This window comes from Pipistrellus hanaki (genome assembly GCF_964339955.1).
Source record: "Pipistrellus hanaki genome assembly, chromosome: 2".
Classification (NCBI taxonomy): domain Eukaryota; kingdom Metazoa; phylum Chordata; class Mammalia; order Chiroptera; family Vespertilionidae; genus Pipistrellus; species Pipistrellus hanaki.
The window spans coordinates 174,452,778-174,469,417 of NC_140504.1; the positions used below are offsets into that span (position 1 = coordinate 174,452,778).

Below are 16,640 nucleotides of genomic sequence, written 5' to 3' on the forward strand. Positions count from 1 at the left end.
GTATATTTTTATATGTACATATAAAATTTTACATATGTATATAAGATATGTGTATAATATATGCATAAGCTTAGAAAAGGATCCAGAATTAACACCAAATTGTTAACAGTGTTTATAACTGGAGATATAGATATAGATATATAGATATATAGATATAGATATACAGATATAGATATACAGATAAAGGAAAAAGTGGAAGAGTCTCCTATATTATTTGTTTTTTTATCAGCATGTATTATTTTACAATTAAAATAATAAGATATCTCATAGGTTAATAAATAACTTGAGGGAACGGTTTAGAACAGCGGTCGCCAACCTTTCAGATCTCACAGGCCACCGATGGACCACCGGTTGGTGACCACTGGTTTAGAACACTATTCAAGATCCACAGCATGCTGACTAGGTAAAGCCTGTGTCCTAATTAATTAAACACAACTATCAATTCTGCAGTGAAGCTGAACATCAACAAGACAATATGAGAAAAGATGAGACATCACTCACCTTGAATACTTCAGAAAAGAAGCCAGATCCTATTTTTTCACAGGTGAAGTCATCTAAACGTGTCAGTCTGGAAAAGGCACTTATAAGAGCTCGATATGAAGATGTCCCAACTCGTCCCACCTGGGTCATGTTCCCATCGTTTCCAACACCCCCTTCAAAATCTTCATGACGCTCCAAACGTGGAGGAAATCCTGCAATTGAATTCCGTTTGCTCCGATCCATAGTTGCAATAATCACTGTTTTCTTCTTTTAAGAAGGAACTCCACACATAATAAATTTTTGTTGAGTTTTACTTCTCTTCCGGTTTGACACTAAACAAGAGGTCAAAAAGATACTTCATTAAAACCATTAATAAACACATACAAACCAATAAACTAGCAATGTAAAAATATTTCTTCTTTCACATTCTAGTTCCTGACTTTCAGACCTAAAAAATACTTTATGCCTTTACCTTCAAAACACACTGATATATTTAAATCTCAGATATAATCAGTCTTTAACATGAGTAAAATACAATGAAGATCACCAATTACATTCTAAAGAACAAAATAACAATGGTAATCTCTCTCATTTGATGAGCATCTACTACCTAGGAAACAAGTATAAAAACCCAAAATATGTCATGTCATTTGATTCTCACATAACTTATGATATAAGGATTATTATGTTCATTTCACAAAGCAATCAAGTAATCATACAGCTCACTAAATAGCAGAGATAACATTAAAATGCAAGACTGGGAGGAGAATCCAAGATGGCTGCTCGGGTAGGCACCTAGCCGCAGCCACTTGCAACAATTTCAATAAAATACAACTAAAATATAAAATGGACATTACCCAGAACTACAGGAAAGTCGACTGACTGGAAATTCTACAACGAGCAGCAAGGAGAAAACCAGAAGGAAGCGCGGAGGAGCTGTAAAAGCCCAAGGTACGGAGACACGCGGGGCGCGCGGAGAGGACGGAGCCAGAGAGGAGGGAGGCCCAGTGCCTGGCTGGTGTTCCCTAGCGGGAAGGAGATAAAACTCCGACTGTGCTGGGCCCCCAACTGCTCTGAACCCCAGTTCTACGCCAGACCCCGGGGACCCAGGCTCATCCATAGGGAGCTGGGATGTAAGGCGAAACCCCGGGGAAGTGGCGAAAGGAGGTCCCTGCTGCGAGCACACTGCGTGCGCGCAGAGAAGGGCCGGCCGGCTGCGCCGTAGGACTGCCCTGGCGGGAAGGAGACAGGGGCTCCAGACTGCTCTGAACTCCATCTCCAACTCCACTTCCAACTGAACTGAACCCCAGTTTCGGGCCCATTGCGGGAGAGCCTACACTGTTTGGTAGCAGGCAAAAATCGAGGGCACCTTTCTCTCAGAAGTGCTTGCAACAAGTACTGAAGGACCCTGAGTCTCAGGAGTCGCATAGGGCGGGGCTGACAGAAGCCGAGGCTGTAGGCTCCACCCTGAAACTCCGCCCCATCAGAAAAGCTGCCTGCGAAAATGCCTAAACCAAATAGATCACAAACGAAAGAAATGGAGGACAAAAAGCGACTGGATATAGAGTTCAAAACCACACTTATAAGGTTTTTCAAGAGTATCCTAGAAAAGGCCGATAAAATAAATGAGACCTATGAGGATATGAAAAGGGATCAACAAGAAATAAAGAATACATTGTCTGAAATAAAAAATATTATACAGAGTCCTAAAAACAGAATAGAAGATCGCAAGAATCAAGTCAAAGATTTGGAACATAAAGAGCCAGAAGACATTCCCCTGCAGAAGCTAGAAGGCAAGAGAATCCAGAAAATTGAAGATAATGTAAGAAACCTCTGGGACAACTTCAAACGATCCAACATCAGAATCATTGGGGTCCCAGAAGATGAGAGAGAGCAAGATATCGAAAACATACTGAAAGAAATAGTGACAGAAAACTTCCCCCACCTGGGGAAAGAATTGGACTTACAAGTCCAGGAAGCACACAGAACTCCAAATAAGAGGAATCCAAAGAGGACCACACCAAGACAAATCATAATTAAGATTCCAAGAGCAAAGGACAAAGAGAGAATATTAAAAGCAGCAAGAGCTAAGCAGGTGGTTACCTATAAAGGAGCTCCTATACGATTGTCAGCTGATTTCTCAACAGAAACCATGCAGGCCAGACGGGAATGGCAAGAAATATTCAAGGTGATGAATAGCAAGAACCTACAGCCAAAAATACTCTACCCAGCAAAGCTATCACTCAGAATCGAAGGTCAGATAAAGAGCTTCACTAATAAAAAAAAGCTAAAGGAGTTCATCACCACCAAACCAGAATTATATGAATTGCTGAAGGGAGTTCTTTCAGAAGAGAAAGTAAATAAAGATAAAAATTATGAACAACAAATACGTAACTATCAACAAGGGAATCTAAAAACCAAGGAAATTAAAAAAAAAAATCTGATGAACAATATTAACTGTTGAATATAATAGAATCAGAGGTATGGAAGGGGAGTGAACTGATGATTCTTGGGGAAAAGGGGACAGGGGAATGTGGGAAGAGACTGAACATAAACTGTGCACCTATGGATTAGGACAATGGGGGTTGGGGAAAGGGCAGAGGGTGGGGTGGGAAGGGGGGGGGAAAGGAACACTTGTAATAATATGAACAATAAAAATTTATTTAAAAAAAAATAAATAAAAATAAAAAAAATAAAATGCAAGACTGTCTTTTTAAAAAGCCTGTGCTTCAAAAATAAACTCAAAATGGATACAGGACTTAAACATAAGACGGGAAACCATAAAAATACTAGAGGCATCCACAGGCAGCAAAATCTCAGACATATGCCAAAAGAACTTCTTCACTGATACTGCCCCTAGGGCAATGGAAGCTAAAGAGAAAATAAACAAATGGGACTACATCAAAATAAAAAGCTTTTTTACAGCAAAAGAAACCATCAACAAAACAACAAGAAAGCCCACTGTGTGGGAGAACATATTTGCAAATGTTATCACTGATAAAGGTTTAATCTCCAACATCTACAGACAGCTTATACAACTAAGTAAAAGGAAGATGAATGATCCAATTAAAAAATGGGCAATGGACCTAAATAGAATCTTTTCAAAAGAAGACAGAAGGAAGGCCAAAAGGCACATGAAAACAAGCTCAAAGTCACTAATTATCTGAGAGATGCAAATCAAAACAACAATGAGGTACTATCTCACACCTGTCAGAATGGCCAACATCAACAAATCAACAAACGACAAGTGTTGGCGAGTTTGAGGAGAAAAAGGAACCCTCGTGCACTGCTGGTGGGAATGCAGACTGGTGCAACCACTGTGGAGAACAGTGTGGAGTTCCCTCAAAAAACTGAAAATGGAATTCTCATTTGACCCAGTAATCCCACTCCTAGGATTATATCCCAAGAAACTGGAAACACCAATCAGAAAGGATATATGCACCCCTATGTTCATAACAGCACAATCTACCATAGCTAGAATTTGGAAACAGCCTAGGTGCCCGTCAGCAGATGATTGGATCCAAAAACTATAGTTCATCTACACAATGGAATACTATGCTGCCATAAAAAAGAAGGAATTCTCATCATTTGCAGCAACCTGGATGGAATTGGAGAACATCATGCTGAGTGAAATAAGCCAACCAATGAAAGAGAAACACCACATGACCTCACTCATTTACAGATAATAAAGAACATTATAAACTGATGAAACAAAAGATAGATATAGGGACAGCAACAAGCAGACTGTCAAATTACAGCAGGGAGGGTAGGGAGATCTGGGGGAGATAACAGATCAACTGAAGGACTTATATACATGCATATAAATACAACCAATGGACACAAAACTCTGGGGAGGGAGGGTATGTATGGGAGAGGGAGAATGTTAAAATATGTACACAGTTGATAATTTAATTTAAAAAATGTAAAAAAAATAAAAAATAAATAAAAATTTAAAATTAAAATTAAAAAAATAAATTAAAAAAAAACCTGTGCTTTTACTAATGCCTTGCATAGCCTCACATAATTTTCTCTTCATTTGAAAAATTAAGACCAAATATACAAAACAAAGATGATAAAGATTTTATACTATAAAATTATATAGTTTTAGCCCAGCTGGCGTGGCTCAGTGGTTGGGCATTGGCCTATGAACCAGGAGATCCTGGTTCGATTCTGGTCAAGAGCACATGCTCAGGTTGTGGGCTTAACCCCCAGTGTGGAGCGTGCGGGAAGCGGTGAGTCAATGGTTCTCTCTCATCGTTGATGTTTCTATCTCTCTCTCTCTCCCTTCCTCTCTGAAATCAATAGAAATGTTTTTTTTTAATTGTATAGTTTTAAAAGAAGAAAACTATATCCAAAAGCAACTTAAAAATTCAGTGTTGCCAGGACCGGTTTGGCTCAATGGATAGAGCGTCGGCTTGGGGACTGAAGGGTCCCGGGTTCGATTCCGGTCAAGGGCATGTACCTTGGTTGCGGGCATATCCCCAGTAGGGGGTGTGCAAGAGGCAGCTGATCGATGACTCTCTCATCGATGTTTCTAACTCTCTATCTCTCTCCCTTTCTCTCTGTATAAAAATCAATAAAAATATAAAAAAAAAAAAAAAAAAAAAATTCAGTGTTAATTAAACAGCACAGTCCAGCAGAAGTGACTGTAGAAGGCTCCACCCTAGTTGTTTCATAAGTAAGAATAAAACACAATTGGCTCAGTGGAGAGAGAGTCAGCCTTCAGACTGAAGGGTCCTGGATTGGATTCCAGTCAAGGGCATGTACCCTGATTTTAGGCACATACCCAGTGCAGGAGGCAAATGATCGATGTTTCTCTCTCATTGATGTTTCTAACTCTCTATCTCTTCCTCTCTGTAAAAAATCAAAATATAGTTTTTTAAAAAAAAGAATAAAACATAAGCCTACATTTTCTTTTAGCCTATCTTCCCCTACATCTATTGCTTTCCAGGAGAACTCATTTTAAGGGTCTTGTGAACAGTACAACAAAGTGAGTCTTCAATTAGAGAAATGCTTTCATAAATGTGATGAATACATAGCCCAGATTACCTTTACCACCTCCAACCAGGGAGAATAATGACAGGGCACCCAGGGCTATCCTCCCAGCATGACCCTGACTCTCTACCAATATGCAGAATTTTTGCCACTCTACACAGCATGAACCAATTACAGTTCCTTTCCTAGCAATTGGAATTAAAATTAAGATATTCCAGACTCATCTGACTGCTTTATAAAAAGAAAGCCTTGTCAACTCAAGAGTGTTGGCCATGGCCATTTCTTGCCATGAAGCCTATAAGGCTGAAAAAGCCAATTGATCATTTATCTTCTTCAAGGATCTTAAAACCCAGATTCTTGGATTTCAACCTTGATCTCATAAGTCAGAATAGAATCTCTTGGAGTGAGAACTGGGAATTTTACCAAGTTCCCCAGTGATTCTTATGTACATTAAGAGTTGAAGATTCTGCCAAAACCGGTTTGGCTCAGTGGATAGAGCGTCGGCCTGTGGACTGAAAGGTCCCAGGTTCGATTCCGGTCAAGGGCATGTAGTACCTTGGTTGTAGGCATATCCCCAGTAGGAGGTGTGCAAGAGGCAGCTGATGCATGATTCTTATTGATGTTTCTAACTCTCTATCCCTCTCTCTTCCTCTCTGTAAAAAAATCAATAAAATATATTGTTTTTTAAAAAAAGAGTTGAAGATTCCTTACAACAGGAAAGGGAAATGTTAATAGCTTTTTTAAAAAAGAAATTTTATAAGCATTTTCTCATTTATTCCTCAAGACATACCCCCAAAATATGATCCCCATGTTACAGAAAAAGAAATGTAGGCTCAGAAGGTTAACTTGCCTAAGGATACATAGCTGGTAGAACCAGAATTGAAAGCAAGGTCCATCCAGCACCAAAAAAACTCAAGCTTTTCCCACATCATTATTACTTAGTTCAGTGTTTTTCCACTATGAGAGTTGTAAGGATCTAAGCTAGTCATCTGGGTAGAAAAGAGGAAAGGATGGCCAGGACTTGAGTGTAGAGGAAAGACAAACTAACTGTAATTTGGACAGAGATAGAACAGGAGGAAAAAGAAACTTAATTTTAGGAAAATAAAATACAAGATATTGTAGTTAAAACAATATATAAAACATAGTTGCCTGCTAAATTAACTAAACAATTTGATAGGCTTGTTATGAATAAGATATAGCCCAGAAAACTGGTCATTTTCTACAATAGGAATACTAACAAGTGCATTAGCTGTGTGTATCAAGACCAACCATATGGCAAATCTACATGACAGGTTTGCTCAGTTGCTATCCTTTCTATGGACCAACATAACAAGTACAGACACATTTCAATACTGCTGAACTTACCATCCTGCTGTGAAATCATGAGTTGCAGTTTCCATTCAAACTAAAAGCAATCTAACATAAAAACTGACATCCCTATTTACTTAATTAGCCACGAACATATACAATGGCATATATTAGTAACTGACAGATCAAAAGCCAGTTCTTAAAACTGTATTATCTCTTTTAGATAAATATTTTATTTGCAGTAATAATCACAATCCACGAGGCCCCATAAACTTACATTGAAAGCTATAAAGGCATTTGGAGGTTAACTAGTCCAATCTTTTGGCCGATTCAGAAATCCCTTCTATTAATGGAGTCAAATGTTAATTGGGTTCCCCCTGGGTGCAAAGCATTATGATAGGTGCTATATATACTGAGCATTTACTATAATCCATACACTTTTCTGAGTACTTTATATTTAATATTCATAATAGCCCTTATAAAATAAATACTATTACTAAATGTTTCACAAATGTGAGAAAAAAGCATGAAGGAATTAACTTGTCCAAACTCTCTCAGTGATAGAGCCAGAATTCAAATCTAGACACTGTACTTTTTATTTTTATTTTTTTATTATTATTATTTTTAATCCTCACCCAACTAAATACAATAAGAATATTTTTCCATTGACTTTTAGAGAGAGTGGAAGAGAGAGGGAAGGACAGAGAGAAATACTGATGTGAGAGAAACACATCGATTAGTTGCTTCCTGCACGTGCCTGACCAGGGCCCAGGCCAGGGAGAGAGGACTAGACTGAAGATGCAGACTTGAAAGTCAATAGTATTTACACATCCCCCCACTCAATTGGACCAGATTCAGACCCGGCTAGTCTCACCCTTGTCAATCCCTGCCGGTAGGGGGCATAGTCTTAGGTCCCCTGCCTAGTACCAGTACAGGGGGCATGGCCTGAGGTCCCCCAGCCCAGACCAGGACTGGGGATGTGCCTTGAGGTCCTCTCTCAAGCCCCACCAGGTGGGGGGGTGGGAGGGCGGGCACAGCCTCAGGTCCCCCAAGCCCCACTGGGCAGGAGCGAGGCCTGAGTTCCTCCAACCCAGCATTGGGGGTGCACCTTGAGGTCCCCTATCAAGCCCAGCCAGGCAGGGGGTTACAGCCTCAGGTCTCCTGGCCTGGTGCTGGGGCGGGGGGGCACAGCCTGAGGTACCCCATCAAGCCCCACCAGGCAGGGGGTGCAGTATGAGGTCCCCCAGCCTGGTGCTGGGCAGGGGGAGCAGCCTGAGGTCCCCTAGCCCAGCACCAGGACGAGAAGCGCACCTTGAGGTCCCCTGTCAAGCCCTGCTGTGTTGGGGGTGCGGCCTAGGTACCCTGTCAAGCCCTGCCCGGTGGGGGAGGGCATAGCCTCGGGTCCCTGCTGATTGTTCCTTAAGGCTCCTTATGGGAACTTGGCCTCAGCTGTGGGTGCAGCCATCTTTGTGACAAAGTGATGGTCAATTAGTATATTCTCCCTTTATTAAATAGGATAAGTAATATTTACTAAGTTGCTACTATGTGCCATAACCCAGTCTCCTTCATGATGTCCTTAGGTGAAATCAAATAAGAGGCCAATGACATATGTCAACATACATAGGACAAAAAAGAAACAACAGAGTTAAGAATAAACCAAGAAAGCCAAAACCGGTTTGGCTCAGTGGATAGAGCATCAGCCTGCGGACTGAAAGGTCCCAGGTACCTTGGTTGCAGGCACATCCCCAGTAGGAGGTGTGCAGGAGGCAGCCAATCTATGTTTCTCTCTCATTGATGCTTCCAACTCTCTATCTCTCTCCCTTCCTCTCTGTAAAAAATCAATAAAATATAAATAAATAAAAAGAATAAAACAAGAAAAAGTATGTCACACAAACCAAAGATGAAAACAACAATTATATCAAAAGCCTCAAAGCAGTCAAATAATGTGAAGAAAAGTGTCACTGGATTGGACACTATGCAAGTCAGAGAGAGTTCAGCCTACGATACCACTACACTTACTACACAACAAAGAGCACACTAATTCCTCAACAGCTGGTTGTATTTTTTTTAAGATTTTTTATTGATTTTTAGAGAGAGAGAAAGGGGAGCAAGAGAGACCAAAACTGCCGAAACCGGTTTGGCTCAGTGGATAGAGCATCAGCCTGCAGGACTGAAAGGTCACAGGTTCGATTCCGATCAAGGGCATGTACATTGGTTGTGGGCACATCCCCAGTAGGGGGTGTGCAGGAGGCAGCTGATCAATGTTTCTCTCTCATCGATGTTTCTAACTCTCTATCCTTCTCCCTTCCTCTCTGTAAAATATCAATAAAATATATATATTTTTTAAAAGCCGAAACCGGTTTGGCTCAGTGAATAGAGCGTCGGTCTGCACACTGAAGGGTCCCAGGTTCGATTCCGATCAAGGGCGTGTACATTGGTTATGGGCACATCTCTAGTTGGGGGTGTCCAGGAGGCAGCTGGTTGATGTATCTCTCTCATCGATGTTTCTGGCTCTCTATCCCTCTCCCTTCCTCTCTGTGAAAAATCAATAATATATATATATATATATATATATATATATATATATATATATATATATATATATATATTTTTTTTTTTTTTTTTTAAAGAATCAACCAATGAATGCATAAGTAAGTGAAATAGTAAGTTGATGTTTTTTTCTCTCTCTTTCTTAAAAAAAAAAAGTCAATTAAAAAAAGACAACTGAGGAAATCTTAACAAGGATTACTATTAGAGTATAGTAGAAAAGTAGTATTAATTTTGTTAAGTGAAATAATATTAAGATTGTATAAGACTTATTTGGAGATGCACATAGTAAATAATGTGCAAAATAGTTGAACCATGGCTAATGTAAGAGCAAAATAATTTTTCAGAACTTTTAGTCAGATTCTAATTATACCTAACACAAATAACAACATTAAAGTATGCAAAAATACTTCAGGATTTCCACAGTCCCTATTTTTTTAATATATTTCTTTATTGACATTTTACAGAGAGGAAGAAAGAGGGATAGAGTGTTAGAACATCGATGAGAGAGAATCATTGATCAGCTGCCTCTTTCACACCCCCCATGGGGATGTGCCCACAACCATGGCACATGCCCTCGACCAGAATCGAACCTGGGACCTTTTCAGTCCACAGGCCGACACTCTATCCACTGAGTCAAACCAGTTTCGGCCACAGACCCTATTTTTGAAAAAGACTGCATGCAAATTGTCCAAAGAAAACATTGACAAAAAGATCAATACCACCCTAGTTTCACACATTGTGGAAAAAAATTATGTCATTCTGTTACATTTACTGTAGGAGAAAACATGACAGTCTCTAAACAGCTGTTCAGAAGACAAATTAGCCCTAGCAGGTTTGGCTCAGTGGATGGAGTTTCAGCCTGTGGACTGAAGGGTCCCAGGTTTGATTCCGGTCAAGGGCACATGCCTGGTTGTGGGCTGCATGCAGGAGGCAGCCAATCAATGGTTCTCATCATTTATGTTTCTCTCTCTCTCTCTCTCTCTCTCTCTCTCTCTCTCCTTCTTCCTTCCTCTCTGAAATTAATAAAAATATATTTTTTAAAAGAAGACAAATTAATAAATAACACCTTATTATATCTGTATCATGATTTACAGTTGACAAAGCACTTTGACCTTCACAATAATTCAATTTTCTCACTCCTATGGGATAGATAAAAAACTAAGGATTCAAATGGGGAAGGCCTTTCTAACTATGACTCAAAATTTTAAAGAAAAAGATTGAGAAGTTTGTCTACATAAAAATCTAAAAGTTCTGCATGGGAATAAAATAAAAGCAGTCAGAAGACAATATCAAGATGAAAAAATATTTGCAATATCGCAGACAAAAAATTACCTTATATGTTTGATATTTATATATAATATGTAAAGAGAGACCTATAAATCAATAGGAAGGATTCCTATGACCCCACAGAAAAATAGGTAAAGAGTTTAAACAGTTTACAGAAAAGGAAAATGAATGACTCAAACAATATTAAAAAAATGGTTAACCTTAATTAATTTTTTTTAAATATATTTTTTATTGATTTTTTACAGAGGAAGGGAGAGAGATAGAGAGCTAGAAACGTCGATGAGAGAGAAACATCTACCAGCTGCCTCTTGCACATCCCCTACCGGGGATATGCCCACAACCAATGTACATGCCATTGACCGGAATTGAACCTGGGACCTTTCAGTCCGCAGACCGACGCTCTACCACTGAGCCAAACCGGTTTGGGCAACCTTAATGTAATTTTTTAAAAATTCTCTGAGGTATAATTTTTCTCTATCAGATTGGGAAAACTTCAAGTTTGATAATAGCAAAGCATAATATTAACAACACTGATCCTGGAGCCAGAGTGCTCAATTTGAATTTCTGCCACATTTTCATAATTAATATTTATATATCCTTTGACTTAGATTTGGGAAAGTCACTTAAATTCTCTATATTCCTCAATTATTCATCTAAAAAGTGGAGATAATAATAGTACTTATCTCAAAAGGATGTTACTAAGATTAAATGAGGTTATGTATATCAAGCACTTAGAATAATATATGGCCCATAGTAAGTATCATATAAGTATTAGCTGTGATATAGGTAATGTTGAGTGAACAGGCAATGTATACTAGAATAATCACTAGGAAAGCAACCTAGCAATATTTTTCATAATTGGTATATATATCCTTTGACTTAGAAGTCACACTTTTTGCAAATGTATCCCACAAATACCTTTACATACATGTAAAATGACATTTGTTCAAGGGTCTTCATTATAAAGTTGCTTAGCATATCAAAAGGCTGGAAGCAACACAAATGTCCAAGAATAAAGAAATAGTTAAATTATGATACATTCACTCAACGTAATACTATGCAGGTGTTTTTTTTGTTTATTTAAAGCAGAAGCTCTCGCCGAAACCAGTTTGGTTCAGTGGATAGAGTGTTGGCCGGCCTGCGGACTGAAGGATCCTGGGTTTGATTCCGGTCAAGGGCATGTACCTTGGTTGCGGGCCCATCCCCAGTAGGAGGTGTGCAAGAGGTAGCTGATCGATGACTCTCTCTCATTGATGTTTCTGACTCTCTGTCCCTCTCTCTTCCTCTCTATAAAAAATCAATAAAATATATTTTTAAAAATAAATAAATAAAGCAGAAGCTCTCTAAATACTGATCTGAAAGGTTTCTAAGATATATTGAGTGAAAAAAGCAGATTGGGGGTTAGGGAGAGAGAAGGTACAGAACAGTAGAGAACCATGGGTTACCTTTTGCATGAAAATTGGTAAAAATATGAAAATAACAACCATTGGCCTAAAGTAAGTCTAAAAGAATATAAAGAAACTAATAAAAGTGATTGGGAATGGGCATGGAACTAGGTAGGTGGAGATATAAGGAGTGACACTTTCACTGTTTACATAAAACATAAATATGTAAATATTTACTTAAACAATTGAATGTGTTACCTTATCAAAGATTAAATTTTTAAAAAACAACAACTAGCCGAGACCGGTTTGGCTCAGTGGATAGAGCGATGGATAGAGCGTCGGCCTGCGGACTGAAAGGTCCCGGGTTCGATTCCGGGCAAGGGCATGTACCTTGGTTGTGGGCACATCCCCAGTAGGGGGTGTGCAAGAGGCAGCTGATCGATGATTCTCTCTCATCGATGTTTCTAACTCTCTATCCCTCTCTCTTCCTCTCGGTAAAAAATCAATAAAAATATATATTAAAAAAATAAAAATTAAAAACAACAACAACTAAAGCTCACAGAGGATAAGAAATTTGCCTACAACTATATAACTAACAAGGGTTGATTATAGTTAGGATTTCCAATGCTTTTCCTTTCTGAAATTTTCAGGAATGGAAGACTTAAAAAATATCACAAGAAGGCTTTTTTATGAAACAACTACTCCCGCTGAATGCTCAGCAAAAAATAACACTAGTATGTGATGACTTGGAAAAGAGTATAATACTCTTGTTGGTCCAAAACATTCACTATCACCCACACTCTACAATATGATGATTGGGCTGCATTCATTGACAAGAGACGAAATTCTCATAAAAGCCCTTATCATAGGTTTCAAATTCCAACACAACATTTATCTGGCAAACAATAAAGTGTATGACGCTGAAAACATATCTATAAACACTTTCATATAGGGGGGAAAAAAGCATTAAAGCAAGTCAGCTTTCTACTCTAAGTGAGACAATGAATGAGTGCATACATAATTTTCTGTTTAAAATTAACCTAAGTACAAAATGTTATTGGAGATCCTTGTGTGGTGAGTCCCTAGCCTCGCCTTCCAAACATGTACTTTTAAATAGAATTAAACTGGCCCATCATATGCCAACTTTCAAAGGATTTGTGTTTGAGATCATCTGTATAAGAATAATATATCATGCATCCAGGGCACCAATTATCTGAGGATCTCAACATTAATTCACATACAAACATCTGTACCACCTAGAACTACTTTCTAACAAGTGCCAAGGAACTCCAATGCAATTCTGAGTGCCTCAATTCTGAGCAGCCCCACCTACAGTACCCAGTATTTCCTCTGTTCCATTTGCTGCTATCATATTGAGTCACTATTGACATTCATACTGATGACATGTTCAACATACTTAACACCTTAACCTCCCACTACTTCAATAAATTATACTTCCAATCCCCTTCAACAGCACTAAGACAGTTACACCGTTTTTTTGTTTTTGTTTTTACCTTGAAATACTGAACTGAGCTTTCCCATTCTGTATTTCATAGAAAACCTCATCTTCAACACATTTCTGTTTGTGTCCTTATTCTCTAAGGTTGCCAGCCCCTCTGAAGGTTTTACTTCTTATATTCCCAGCCCTATTACAAATATATTATTTCTAATTAATTTTAACTGGGCCCTCAATGTGGTTAGCAATCTTTGTTTTTTAACTCCTTAATCCATTCCTCTTTCATTTTCCACAAAATATTCCCATGGCCATAATTGTAATACCCAAATCATAAACACACCATAGTTTGTTCCATCTCCAGAGAAAACTGACTTCACAGATAATTAATCACACCAAGAAAATAAGGCCATCTGTCAAATCCCCTCACTTTCTTTCCCATCTATCATTATCTTCACATTATTATCCACTTTGACTTCTATCCTTTTGGTGTCAAAGAATGAAATGCCCAACGTATTTCCTAGGTAAATTTCCCCTCAACTCACAAAACTGTTCCACCCATAATAAAAAGAAAAATACACACGTGCCATAGTGGAAAAAAACACAGGTTTCAAAGCTAGACAGACCTTGTTCAAATTCTTGCCTATATTCTTCCCAACTATAAGAGGGATACTAATTCCTAAGTCACAAGGCTGTGTGATGTACAAAGTATCTTTATGGTGCCTAGAATATAATACATTCAAAATAAAGTTTCATTGCCATGGACTCTCCTTCACAAGCACACTTGTTGAAAGAGGAATTTTACTCACTGCCTCCCATGTACTCCTCAATCCACTATGATCTGACTACTGCTATTATTGCCATCATCATGGCATCTAAAGTGTCTTTCAAAGGGAACAAGTGATTTCCTAATTGCAAAATTCAATGGTTTCTTCCTAATCTCATTCTACTTGACCTCTGGAGCACCAGACACTGATGGCTGCCCCCTCCCTCTTGAAACTCTTTCTTCCTTTGGCTTCTATTATAATGCCATTCTATTCCAGTTCCTGTCCCATTCCTTTAAACCCTCTTTCTCAGTGTCTATTACCCTTCCAACAACAACGTTCCTTGTGGTCCGCAGCCCTTCTCTTCTTTCAGTATTACCGTCCATACTAAGGCTTCAAATATCACCCGTATAGTCTCTGCTGATCCTTCAAATGTATGTATTCCATTCTAACCTTTTTCCCAATTTTCAGACCAAAATTTTCAGCTACCAACAGTAATATCTGAAAAACACCTCCAATGGAACTTGTCCAAAACCAAATTCATTACCTTCCCTCAAGATTGTTTATATCCCCCACTTCAATTAACACTAGCAACCCACCCCATCAGTCAAGTCAGAAACCTCCCGCGAATTCTGTCAACTGTTTTGAAACTTCATAGAATTGCAGGCCATTCTCTTCGTTTTCCTGCCATTACTCCAGTTAGCACGCTAGTTTTCCTGCCTATCTAAGCTTTTCTGTATCCACACTGTCTTCACTTTCAGTTCTTCCTCCACATTTTCATCAGATAATCAATCATACCAAACTCCTACTTACAAAGCCTGCAATGGCTCCCATGCCCACATAATAAAGTCCAAATTCTTCAGCAAGGTTTTCTTAGAGGCATAAATTAAAAGGTTGTAAAACAATCCTGGCTTAGTCCAGAGTCTCAGGGAAGGGTAAAGGCAGAGGAGGCAGGGGGAAGAGGGGTGACGGGAGGAGAGGCAGTGGTGTCTGAGGGGAAGAATCTTTCGGGGGTAGAAGCGGCTGTTTGCGAGGGAAGACTGTGTTTGAGCGAAGCAAAGTGAGGGAGACCCGATCCCTGAGGGAGGAGGGAATAACTGAGAGGAAGAGGCTCTCAATGTGGAGCTGGAGGTCTCAGAAACAGTTCTCTGAAGAAATTAAATTTCTTGAGTCTCTGAAGTTGAGGAAAGTCCCTGAGAGGAGTCAAGGACCAATTCGTGATAAGAAGGAACTTCTAATGGGTTCCAGGCCTCTGAGCCGAGAGGGTGAGAGTGAGGGGGCCGGGGCGGGGGTTGTCCCGGGACTTTCAGGGAAGTGAAAAGGGAAGGGGAAGGAGACGAGGGGTGTCCCCGAGAGCTGAGAGGCACATCTCTGGGAAACGAAGAGGTCCTGTTGGCGTCAGGCAACCCGAGCGCCTATGCTCCGGAGCCGAGGCGACGCAGCGGGCGCGGGCGCGGGCCCGGGTGCCCCGGATTCGAGCCTCACGTGCTCGGCTGGCGTTACCTGAGGCGGGACTGAGCAGCCAGAGGGGTGCCTGCGCGAGCGGGAGGGGGAAGCGGCGGCCAAGAGGGAGCATAGTAGCCCTCGCGGCTCGGAGGCGGCAGCGGCTCTCAGCCTGCAGAGGCGGTGGGGGTCCCTCGCGCAGAAGCCGGCGATCCCGCGGGGCTGGCGGCGGCGGAGGAGGACGAGGAGTCTACTGCCATGGCCCCACAGTCAGGGCCGCTCCCCCCGCCTGTGTGGCGGGACCAGGATGATCCGTCCGGGGAGCCGGAGAGGGCAGATGGAAGACCCGCAGGGCTCCCCAGCCACCGGCGACTGAAACGCCTGCCCGGCCGGTCCAGGAGTTGGGGGCGTGGCTTCACCGGGCCACGCCCTTCTCCTCAAGCCCTCCCTCAGAGCAGCCAATCATCAGCCAACCCTTAATCAACGAGGTGGTGAAACTGACCAATGAGCGTCAGGAATGCCACGTGGTATGAGGGTGGGCACAATGGGCGTCGAGAAGAGCCAATCAACAGCCTTAGGCGAGGAGGGAACTAATAAGAAGGGAGCGGAGGTGAAAACAGAAGAGGCAGTGTACGGGAGAGGAGGAGCGGGGCGGAGGGAAGGCACCTGGGGGGAACCCCAGGCCCAGAGCCTCGCACCAGGTGGGACGGTAAACAGTGGACCAATCGAGATTCCAAACACATAAATGAGTGATAATTAACAAACCCAAAGAAAATGTATTCGACTGGCGCAGCTTTTGGGTAGGTGAACGTATAGTAGAGTAAGACTATCTGTTTAAGGAAAAGTCTTGTGAACACAGCCTCCTGCATCTCAGCATGCGTGGGGGACGGGGAAGGGGGGGGGGGGCGGTTTGCGGCAGGGGAGGAAACTGTTACATAAACAATTAACTGTGTTAACGACTTGAGATAGTAACAG

The 16,640-nt window shown here is 40.7% G+C and overlaps 1 protein-coding gene across 4 annotated transcripts in view; it reads right to left on the bottom strand.

Annotated features, from left to right (window-relative positions):
- Nucleotides 1-16,078, bottom strand: part of TESK2 (testis associated actin remodelling kinase 2) — a 126,054-nt gene extending 109,976 nt beyond the window's left edge. For 2 of the 4 annotated variants that reach the window (XM_084874597.1, XM_084874596.1), the window contains exons 1-2: nucleotides 15,726-16,077; nucleotides 502-812 (exon numbers count right to left, since the gene is read on the bottom strand). In XM_084874597.1, coding sequence (XP_084730723.1) covers nucleotides 502-723 — 222 coding nt within the window. In that variant the 5' untranslated portion in view covers nucleotides 724-812; nucleotides 15,726-16,077. Of the gene's footprint in view, nucleotides 1-501; nucleotides 813-15,725 lie in introns of those variants that run through there. The other 2 variants (XM_084874598.1, XM_084874599.1) reach the window with 2 other exon arrangements.
- Nucleotides 16,079-16,640: the final 562 nt, after the last annotated feature.